We start from the raw sequence: 12,152 nt of genomic DNA, 5'->3' as shown, positions 1-12,152 counted from the left end.
TTTTACTTTGTCACATGCCATTAGCCTTTGCCCTTTATTATTATTGTTATTAAACCAACATTTTGATTACATTTAAAGCAAACAAAATGGTGATATCGATGGGAAGGATGAAATAAACAAGAAGAACAAATAATTGAAAGTCTCGCGAGGCATGCCAAAGTCACACTAAATTTAATTTCTTGGTCACTTGAGAAGGAACTTTTGCAGCCAAAAAGCAGAGTACTTGGGATATCTTTTCAAATTATTCTTGAAATCCACATATATGAGACCAAATCGAACTGTGTAGCCAGCATCCCATTCATAGCTGTCGGAAAATGACCATGCATAGTAGCCTTTCACGTTAGCACCCTCTCTGCAAGGGAAAAATGGAAAAATAAAAAGTTAGCTTAAAATTAGAAATAATTTAATATGTCTTTAGTCACCGTAAAATAGTGAAATTACTTTCCATTCTTTAATTTAAACTCTTTTGTTTAGTCATTCCCAGTCAGTATATATATTAATACTATAATAATGGCATAACACATCTTGTCACAAATTATTTTAGTATTTAATATAGCAACCTCTTAATGATAAAAAAGTAAAAATGAAAAAAAAAATATTTGTATGATCAAAAGAAACAATTTAAAAAATTCTAGGGACTAAAACATAAGTCACATTTTAAGAGGATTAGTAAGCCAACAACATATGATGACTTATGAGTTACCAAGCTTCAAAAATTCTATTTTTATTTTATTATTTTAATCCGCAGAATGCATTAGGTTGGTTGATTCTTACTTGATGGCTTGAAGAAGGAATTTGAGATGGTTATCATGGTATCTAATCCTGATTCCATCCTTGCGTGCTACGTCAATTGGTATAGAGTCATTCCTCGATTGGGCAACCCCTGAAATTAAAATTGAGACACACAGTAATTAATATTAATTTCTAATTAATTAGCACATTCAGTAATATATCACTTGGCATTGAGAGCTAATCAAGGATTTAAATTATAGACCATGTCATTTGATGTATAGTAAGTTATTTTTTAGTTGATACACAATTGAACTTCATTAGTTCGTATATATTATCCAAAAGTGGGTTTTATAAAGGTTATAAAAATGATGTTTAAGCTTTTTTAAAAAACCTATTTTTTATGCATAAAAAATTTATATGATCGTTCAATTATATTTGTTTTGATGATTATTCACGTGATTAATATAAATTATAATTATTTTTGTTAACATAACAATAAGTAATTGGATAAACGTGTAAATTTATTTTATACTGACATATATATTAAAATTAAATTCTTTTACAAATTAGGTATGTTTTTAAAAGTACTTTTGTAATTAATAGTCTCTATAATTAAATTAGTAACTTTAGACGGTGTTTAGTTAGTGGGTCTACTTCTAATAAGTTTAGTTGAGACACAAAAATTAGTATTAAGACACTAATTATTTTGACAATTTTATCCTTGTTCTATTTTTATATTTTTATTTTTGTCCTCCCCTCTCATCCATCTTTGGATCTCTTCATCTCTTTTCCTTTCCTTTTTTCCCTCCTTTCCAACTTCTGTCTATTCTCTCTCCATTGCCAACCAGCCTCTTTTATTGTCGGAGACATTGAAATGTCTTTGCCACTGCGTCACCTTCTGACTCTGACGTCACGTCTCTACATTCACCTCCATCTGATCTCTATCGTCATCTTTCTCCTCAATCTCTCTTTAATTCGCTTTGCCGTTCTCTCTTTATTCTGTCTATGCCTTCTTCCAAATCTCCAGATCTGCGATTTGTGTCTCTACCTTTTTCTAAATTTCCAAATTTACGATTTGCGTCTCTACCATGTCGCAATCGACCTCTGCTATCGACCCATCGTGCCTCCATCTTCATTTCTGTTCATTCTTCTAGCTATTCGCCTCTTTTTAAAAAAAAAAATTAAATAAAGTTCTATTTTTTATTTTTTATTATTAATTTGTGCTTTTAAAAAAATTATGATAAGAATGTGAATCATGCTAATTAATTACTTGTTGTTTAATTAAAAAGATATTTATTGAATTTGTTATTGAAATTATTAGGATTTTTGTTATTTAAATAATTTTTTGTTATGAATGAAGATGAAAGAAAAGAATCAATGTAGTAGTTAATGAAAAATATAGATGGTAGTGAAGATAATGATGAGAATATTGTTGATTTTTTAAAATTTTATGTACTTTATGTATGTTCTTTATTTAACATAAAATACATGTATTATGTCTATGTCTACATAAATAATGAAAAATATTTAGTAACCAAAGAAAATCAGCCAAAAACGGTCATAAGTTGTCTTATTTAGCATTTATTAATTATTGCAACAATTAATAAATGCTAAATAAGGCAAGTTCTGGCCTTTTTTTTTTTTTTGTCTTCCTAATATTACCCTACATAATTTATATATCTGTGTCTATGTGTTGTGCTATACACTAAATAAAGGGAGGCTTAAGGAAGAATGTTAGAGTGTACGCATACCATTTTCAGTGATGTAGACTGGGGGATTCTTGTAGGTTTTCATTATGTATGTCGCAAGACCATGAATTCCCCTTGGATACACATACAACCACCCCAAATCAGTCTGCACAACCATTAAACTTTGCTTCAATAGTTTCACACTTTCATTGAAATTTAAAAGAAAAAATAAAGGAAGGGGTGTTTAAAAACACTAATTGTTATGTGAAAAAAAAAGGAAAATGATACTTGAGAGTAAAAACTTTTTCTAGAGTTATATTATGTGACAAATTAGATTAAACTATCATATAGTATTCATCATATGAAGTTTAAATACTTGTAATTTTATATTATGTGACAAATTATATTAAACTACCATTTTTTAATCATAAAAGATTTGACTACTTATAATTCTAATCGTGAAAAAAGTAAAAACTCACGTACAGTTATCTTTATATAAAGTTGATAGTTGAATATCGTTAGATAATTTGACATATTTGATTAACTTATAATCTAAATATTTTCATCTTTCAACTTTATATAAAAATATAAAAATGATTGCATATGCTTGTGTAAGATATGAATTTGATACCAATTAAAGATCGGGTTAATGCAAGAAAAAGCTAGCTTGTAGTATGTTTGGGCTGGGAAAGAACATTATAAAGAGAGTGGAGTATTTGAACAACCCATTACAAATTTTCTACTATACACTGATTATCAACCAACCAAAAAAAAACAGAGCATAACCACATAAAGAATATGCAAACAAAAAAAGGGGAAATCATACCGATTTTCCAAGAGTGACACCATTTCTATCATCTGAAATGAAGAGAATAATTTTAGTTGTTAGTTCACTAGTGAAAAAAAAAAGAAAAAGAAAAACACTAATCATGTCATAACTGATTTATTAATTACTAGTGATTTTGCTATTGCAACTTTACTTACTACTAAGAGTGGCTAGCATATCTGTGAAGAAGCTTTTGTTGGTTGATGGTGCAGCATTCTCAGCATAATAAGTGCTATAATAATTGACACCCAGAAAATCATATGAACCCTTAATCATTTGGGATTCAGATTTTGTGAATTTTGGGAGTCTTTCTCCAACTGAAGATCTCATGCTTGCTGGATAGTCACCATATGTGATGGGATGAGCATACCTTCATGAAAATCGATTTGCATAATAATTATTTTAATTTACGATGTCCTTAAAAATTATTGAATAAAAGTTATTGCAAAATGTTTTTTTATGTTTTTAATACATTGAATACATTAACAATATTAAAATTTTCTATTATTATACTATTAAAATGTGCCCTTAGGATACAAATTAGTTTAAATCCATAAAATAATTCATGTGACAAATCATACTATACATACCATCCTAACATAAATTCGAGAGCTCGAGTTGCAGCCTGGCGATCAGCATCATTGTTGTTTTTTGGTTCAAAGTAGTGAGTCACTAAGGTGACTCCAATCTGTCCCTTTTGATGAGCCTATGTATGGACCCATGTTAATTAAATTTCTTCAAATTGTAGAAGCAAAAATAAAAAACGTTTTCGGAATTATAAGTGTTGTAATATACTTATATGTACATGTATTAATATTATTCTTTCTCTAAGATTTGGCCCTCTCATTCTTGTTGTTAGTTGTTAGAAAGAGACTCATATAATTAATTACGCCCATTTCCTCAAATTATTTGTCTTTTATTTTTAAATTTATTATAAATTAAGTGTAATATTTAAAAAATTATTAATTAATTTTTTTACCTATTATATCCTCTACTATTTAAAAATAAAAAGTTAGAAGAATAAATAATTAACAGGAAAAATAATATTACTAAAAATACTTTCTCGATTCTTATAATTTTATCAAATTTTTAATTAAGTCCTTATACCATATCAAATTTTGTAATTAAATATCTGTCATAACAAAAACGTTAGAATTAACGGAATATTCAATTAAACAAAATATTCACTTGATTCTAGTATTTTTGTAATAGAAAGGACTTATTTATGAAATCTAATATGCTATAAAGACCAAATTAAAAAATATATAAAAATTTAATTAAAAATTCAGTGAAATTAGACAGATTACGAAAATAATTAAACCTAAAATTAAGAGTGAATACCTAACCCGACCCTAGATAATTTTTTCGAAAGAATTACGAGGCTCCTAAAAAATATATCATTTTCAATTCTACTCTTTATTTTTATGAGATTGATTAGTCCCTGTGTCGATGATAAAAATATTGACTCAATCTCATAAAAATAAAGATTAAGGGCCAAAAAATATTTTTTATGGTTAAAAACTTCCTTGTGTTTCAAAGTAATTATCAAAAGCCGGTTTAGAGTTTTTTTTCTAAAATGAATAAGCAAAGCGCATGTAGGCCTTATAGATAGGAGGTGTGACAAGTTAATAATGGAAATATGGAACCTGGTATTTGGTCTTGTATACTCTGACAGCAGCGGCATGAGAAAGGATGAAGTGGTGTGCAACGATGTAAGGCTCAGTGGCTGAGTTACCGGCAGTGCAATTCCCAACGTAGTTAGAGCATCTTCCTGGTGCAAAGGTTCCACCATTGTAGCCATTGGTGGAATATGACAATGGTTCATTCAGTGTGACCCAATGTTTCACTCGGTCACCAAATGTCTTGAAGCAGAAATCTGCATACTCTCGGAAATCTTCCCTGTTCATTGTTCAATCATTGGATTAATTCAAAAATAATTGTTTTCTCCCCCTTACAGTTATTGTAAATTATGTTTCTTTCTTTAATATGTTGTATACGCTATTTTTTAATTAAGAGTAAAGTGTGAAGAGTAAAGTCACAAATAAATCATTAAAGATTTTTTTTGGACAGACTAATTGTCAAATGCGGGAGAAAGAAGACTTGTGGTGAGAAACCAAGAAGGGAGAAAACAGAACAGTAAAAGAGTAAAAATGAAATGAATTTTTTTTGTTATTAAGAGAATTTCTTCACTCTTTTCATAGACTTGAACCTTGCTATTTTATAGTCAAGGATATCTAGCTCTATCTAATATATCTCACACTAATTAGTCTAGAAAAAAAAAGTACTAGAAGTTATTTAGTTTAAATTAAGACTTTTCATCTTAATTATAGGAGTTAATTTAGAGGTAATGTGTTTATATCTGTTATTGTGAATATTTATCCAAGATATAAATTTTTAGAAGTTTATTTGTTACTTTACTCTTTAATCAACTAGAGGAAAAGAAAATAGAAGAAAAAAAAAGGTCTTATAAAATTATTTATGAGGAATAGTTATAAAATTTCAAAATTATTGTTGATTATTAAAAATTGTATAATTAAAAAAATTAATATATCTAAATAAAAGATTAGTCTATATATCTTAATTTTTCAATAAATCCAAAAAGTGAATGTGACATTTATTTTAAAACGGAAAAAGTAGTTTTATAATGATAAAATATCAGAATTAAAACCTTTGAAATTCTAATTAAAATAATTTATACAAGTCTGTGTCTGTAGTGGGCATAAATCTTCAACGTTACGTTATAACTGGAGATTTGGAGCGAATATTTAAGTGTTTAGCAATATGCTTTAATTAAACATAAACATTATAAATTAACTAGAGTGTAGAGTGTAGAGTACTCTCTAGAGTCCAAATGAAATGCATTAATTTGGCAATGAAGTGTAACTTACACTACTTTAGGGCTAAGAAATCCCCCATACTCATCTTCAAGAGCTTGTGGGAGGTCCCAATGAAACAGAGTCACAAATGGTTTTAAACCTGCTCTCAATTAATAACACAAAATGTGAACTCGCACTTCCAATATGCATCGAAAATGCATGAACAAAATAACAATTAGGGGACTGAAACAGAGTCACAAAATGTGAACTCGCACTTCCAAATTTCATTTTATAACTCTTTTTCTTGTGTGATTTTTTTTAATTATCTTAATTAATAATAGGAAAAATTTACATTGTGAAAATAATTCAGATATAATATATAATAGAGAAGTAACATTATCAACTGAAAAAGTGGCATATATTCATTCTTTAATAATAATAATCAACATATTATTAGTATTTTATTATTTGGGAGATTCGGAGTTGTGACCATTTGCTAGGATCTCATCAATGACATTGTTGTAGAATTTGACCCCCAAGGGATTGATTGCTCCTTTGCCCTCTGCAGGTAAAAAAAAATTGTGAAAATCAATTTCAGTTAGAGCTTCTTATTGGAGAGGGGAAAATAATATATAATTATATATAAAATATAATTTTTCATTATTTTTATATCATGAAAGGTCTTATGTTTTGGAATCTAAGTAGTACTTGTTATATCCTAGGAGAGCTTCAAATCCCACTTTCAGAACTCCTAATTTTACTAAAATTTAGTTAGGGGTTATTTGTGAGTTTGGTTTAATTTTGAGAAAATGAAAGAAAACAACAAGTTTGTAGTGTAAATAAATTTTATATTAGGAATCTTTAATTTTTTTTTTCTGAACCGTAAATTATAGACTCAAACTATCTATTCAAATTCAATTTTTTTTTTGTTGAGCTAAGTTATATTGGAATTCTAAGTAATAATATTTTTAAAAAAAAAACATATAATATAGAAATTTTTTAATGTAGGGATTTAGAATGAGTTTATGTTGAAAAAATATATATTTTTAAAAACTAAAATCTAGTTTTATATTTAAATATGTTTGTCATAAAAATAGTAAAAGACAAAAATAATATTTGCAATATATATACTTTCTCTTATGATTTCCTTTCAGAAAAAAGTTTAGTGAAACTCAACAAAAAGAATTAATTAAAATATTGTTAAAATAATAACGCCTATGTACTTATGAACTTATCTACTTATGTAATGTGAGAGGAAGTAGTGGTTTTGCCAATTGCAACATTTAATTTAGAATAAATAGATCAAAATAACGTGAAAGAGTTTGGTAGACAAAAATACAAACTAAAATTTATAAATATCAAAGATTATTTTTTATGGACAAAATTATCATGTTATTAGTAAGAATTTAATATCTCTAAAATATACTTTAATATTTAAAAATTATTTGTCACAAATTCTTTCATTAATACTTTTAATTTAATATGAAATATCTCTTACTGGGAAATATTCTGGACCATGAGATGGAGAATCTGAAGGAATCCAGCCCCATCTCCTTCACCACTTTTATGTCATCCTACAAAATTTATATTTCCAGATTAGTTCTCTAATAATTCAATATATGATAATTAATTAATTATTTCTCTAAGGTTAAAGCTTTTCAGTAATTGAGTTTTACCTTGTAGTGATGATAAAAACCGGCTCCAGGATTACCAGTACTCTTATCCCATATCTTCTCTGTATTTATTGTTTGAACCAAAAATCAAAAACAATTATTGAACTCCTGTTAGAAACTGTGGGACCTCAACTGCACACATAATTCAGCAACTGACAAAAGCATAAGCATCATGAAAGCAATTATTATTATTATTATTTTTTGGGAATTGATTTGAAAGCAATTACTCTTATTTAATTTTCACATGTCCTTGGGACCAACATTAATAACAAGTTGCTAATTATCTCATTTATTTCGTAATATTTAGTCCGGGAAAAAAAACGGGGAAATTAAATGGAGAAACAACGAGAATCATGGGTTACAGGTGAGAGAGAAAAGAAGCATGTGGAATTATATTATATTATTAATTTATTATATGGGGTCTCGGGCACATTTTAAAAGAAAATGTTTTGCTAAAAGTATAGAACAACGTATAGAATGTATAAAAAAAGTTATAATATCACTCGTAAATTAATAATGTTACTTTTTTATAATTATACTTTTTTAGTTTTTCTAAAAATATCTCAAATTCTTATTTGTCATGTTAATTTTTTTGATATTTTTTGTCTTATTTATAAGAGTTATGGGAAGTTTTAGAAAAAAAAATATAATTAAAAATAAGTTATGTTGTCGATCTAAAAGTGACATGATTATTTTTCTATATATATAAAAAATATAAAAACTTTTAGCTTAGAATTTAGCTATTACCACTTACGAGAGCACATCTTCATATTACTATTAATAGGAGTTTTTTTTTTAATAAATGTATAATAAATGAACCGAAATTTAAACCTTTTGCAGTGTTGAGACAGGTTTTTTAAAATTATTTTATTTAATTTAACATTTATAATTTTATATATATAATATACATCATAATTATATATTTATTACATCTAATATTATTTATTATTTTTGTGATATTTAAAAAATATAAAATAAAATAAATGATAATTAAAGAATGTAACATAAAGTAACTCTAAGCTGCTTTAAATTATTTTAGACTAATATTAAATAAATCGGTATCTTTAACATTTATCCCGTATTTAGGGGTGGTAAAAGTAAAACTACCTGAATTTGTGGGTATTCACTTTACTCCTATTCACTCGGGACGGGTTTTTAGCGAGACGAGTTGGGCGGAGTTAGATTTAAGTTAAATCCATCCCTATCAGTATATATAAATATATATATTTTTAATATGTAATATATATATAAAATAATTAGTAAAATAATTAATAATATTATATTATATTTAAATTTTTACTTTAATTTATGTGATATATGTAATGATAGTTATATAAATTTTAAATTTTAATTTTATTTATTAAATTTTAATAATTATAAAAACGAATAAAAACGAAGCGGATATCCACTTAAAATTTAAATTTTTACTACTTGCGAATAAAAATAAAACGAATTCAATGTAAATTATTATAAGACAGAACAGAGTTGGATTGGATAAAAATCTGTCCCTGCTTGTCCCATTGTCCTCCTACCCGTTTTAGCTAAATCCAAATTTGTAACTTTATATTATATTTTTGCATTTGAAAATTTAATGCACGTGAATCATGCTGGTAGTATAGTGAGTCTTTGCTGCTTATCTATCATGCATAAATACTGATATGAATACAAAATACAATACGATGTGAAATATATAAATACATAAATTTTAAATTTTTATAAAATATAGAAATATATTATATATATAAAATATAAAATATTTTTTAAATAAATTATAATAATATTTTAATATTTTATTAATATTAAAATATAAATTAATTTTTTTGATTATTTTTAATGTTTTTTAATTATATAAAATGTTTATATTTTTAATAAATAATAATATATATTATTTCTAAACTTCTTTTAACAATATGCGATAAAAATAATACTAAATATACTGACATGTGATAATATTTAAGTGTGTTTAAATATATTCGAAAAAAAAATTTTATTTTTTTATTAAGATAGAGTTAGACATAAAAAAAATACGCATATCAGACAAATATCAATAAATATTGTATCCGACACTTGAACATAGCAACTGAGTGAGCGAAGTATCTGTATTTTGTAGGTACTTGTTCTTAGTGACAAAACATTATACCATCTAACTCCATGAATTTCCCTATTATAGTTTTCTTTTTTTAAAAATAAAAAAGTTGGATGCAGTTGAAGTGAAAGTGATAATAGATATAGTGGCAACCTGGATGCTGCTTTGTGAAAGTGTCCCAAATACTCGCTCCTCTGCCATCAATATCGGCAGCTCCCTCCACCTGTGTTATAATAGTTAACAAACAAAAATGCCAATGACACAAGAATCAAGCTTATTGTGTGTGTTTTTGTTTTTGTTTTTTTTTTTTCCATAAAGAACACTATTGCAATAAATTTGTTAATCGCTTAGTTCTTTCATTTATATATATATATAATTTAATTAAGAAAATAAATGAGTCTCAACATCCAAAAGATAGAATAATGAAGTACATAAAGTATTGAATGACTAAAGAAAATTCTGTATTCAAATATCTTTTCCCATCTTTTATTCAATATCTAACCAACTAAAGAAGAGTAGACTCGGTCTAGACTTTAAGCAGTATATTGTCATGATAGGAGAAAGTCTGTAAGTAGTTATATCTCTAACATATGATATGTACAATGTACGAGATCTTAAATCCAAATTTTTAATGTCATCACTATAAAGGAAAAAAACAAAAAAGCAAAATAATTGAAATAATGCATTATTATTGCTGTGGGTTAGATGATGAGAACCTGGTACGCAGAAGTACCAACACCAAATAGAAAATCAGGAGGAAAAAGACTTCTATTGAATGTTGAAGTATAGTGGGTCGGATGAACACTTGGGGTTGGAGACGAAGATGGTGTGCCACCAGCCACAAGGGTTAGGAGGCAGAGGAGGAGGGTAGGGACTATAACTTCCATTATTGCTTTTGGTAATGCACAATAAACTGTGCCCATTATTGTCTATTTAAAGGCAGTACACACTGAACTGTTTGCATGATTGATGCAGGAGATATTATAGCATCAAAAATTCACATAGCTGGAGAAAAATAATAATTTTGAAAGATAAGCGATTTTGGCAAAAAAAAAATAAATAAATAAAAAATAAGAGAAAATAAAATAATTTTTTTTTTGTAAGTGACTAATAATTTTTAGGGATAAGTATTGTTTTGGTCCTTAACGTTGAGGGTCAGAATCGAAATCGTCCCCAACGTAATTTTTGATTTAGAACCATCCTTAACGTTTTTTTTTTGTATTAAAATCGTTCTTTTAAATTTTTACAGACAAAAATACCCTTTACCACTACCAGCATCTTTACCACCACCAGCACCTCCCTTACTCCACCACCACCATTACCTCCCTTTCTCCCATCAAATACTAATAATCAAAATCAGAATCAAATTTAGAAGCAGAAACAACATCAAATTTAACGACTACCCAATTCAACAACGTCAAATTCAGAATCAACAACATCAAATTCAACAACAAAATCAACACACAAAATCAGTGACTAAGAAAATAAAAGCAAGATGGACAAAGGCAGTATGTCCTTGAAAGTTGAAAGAGCTTATTGGTAAAGCATAATGCCTAGAACAGAAAAGAAGTGAATTATTGGAATAAAGTCAAACTTTAAAAACCACTTGAAGATCCTCCTGATGTTGGACTTGCATTTCGGTGGTTTTTTCAAGGTTGATACCTTTGTACCAGCGAGAACAGAACAGGTAGAGGAGAAAGTCAAAAGCAGTGAGCACCGCAAGGAGGAAGAACCACCTATCCATGTGGCCTTCATTGAGGTTGTTGGGAATCAGTCTGGCCTCACTCCTTTTGAGCCTTTCTATCTCACGTTTGAGCCTTTCTATCTCTGTGATACCAACTACTACCATTGATAGCATTCCAATGATTAGGCCAACTCCCATTCTCTGAAGCTCAGTCAGTCCCTTGGGGTTACCGCTCAATCTCCCTGCCATCGGAACCAGAAATTGGCGATAAATTCCAGTGCATAGCAGGACGCTGGTGATATCAAAGCAGAATTAGAAGTAGAAACAAAAAAAAAGCAAATGCAGAAGCAAAAAAAAATACAGATACAGAAGAAGAAGCAGATGCAGAAGCCAAAGCAGAAGAAGAAGCAGATGCAGAAGCAGAATCGGAAGTAGATGCAGAAGAAGAAGTAGATGCAGAAGCCGAAGCAGAATCACCGGCAGCTCGTGGGCGACGGAGCGACGACGGCTGGGCAAATTGGCGGTGGTAGGAACCCAGCAACCTCAGATCTCTCTCTCTCCTTCGCGCGCTGCCCTCCTCGCGTCGGGCTCCCCTTCCCGGCGACGCACTCCACGGTGGCAGAAGCATGCATGAACGGCGGCGACGT

At 28.4% G+C, this 12,152-nt stretch overlaps 1 protein-coding gene across 1 annotated transcript; it reads right to left on the bottom strand.

Annotated features, from left to right (window-relative positions):
• On the bottom strand, window positions 1-10,941 carry LOC107612906 (vicianin hydrolase). Its single transcript, XM_016314689.3, has 13 exons — window positions 10,538-10,941; window positions 9,975-10,044; window positions 7,739-7,797; window positions 7,561-7,636; window positions 6,553-6,624; window positions 6,135-6,222; window positions 4,893-5,145; window positions 3,837-3,952; window positions 3,405-3,616; window positions 3,247-3,278; window positions 2,484-2,586; window positions 775-883; window positions 1-352 (listed from the first exon to the last, which is right to left on the bottom strand). The coding sequence occupies exons 1-13, from the start codon at window positions 10,742-10,744 to the stop codon at window positions 184-186; spliced, it is 1,566 nt and encodes a 521-aa protein (XP_016170175.1). The 5' UTR covers window positions 10,745-10,941; the 3' UTR covers window positions 1-183.
• Window positions 10,942-12,152: the final 1,211 nt, after the last annotated feature.

The sequence above is a fragment of the Arachis ipaensis genome, chromosome B8 (genome assembly GCF_059453495.1).
Source record: "Arachis ipaensis isolate K30076 ecotype BB chromosome B8, ASM5945349v1, whole genome shotgun sequence".
Classification (NCBI taxonomy): domain Eukaryota; kingdom Viridiplantae; phylum Streptophyta; class Magnoliopsida; order Fabales; family Fabaceae; genus Arachis; species Arachis ipaensis.
This window is presented reverse-complemented; position numbering and strand designations above follow the sequence as displayed.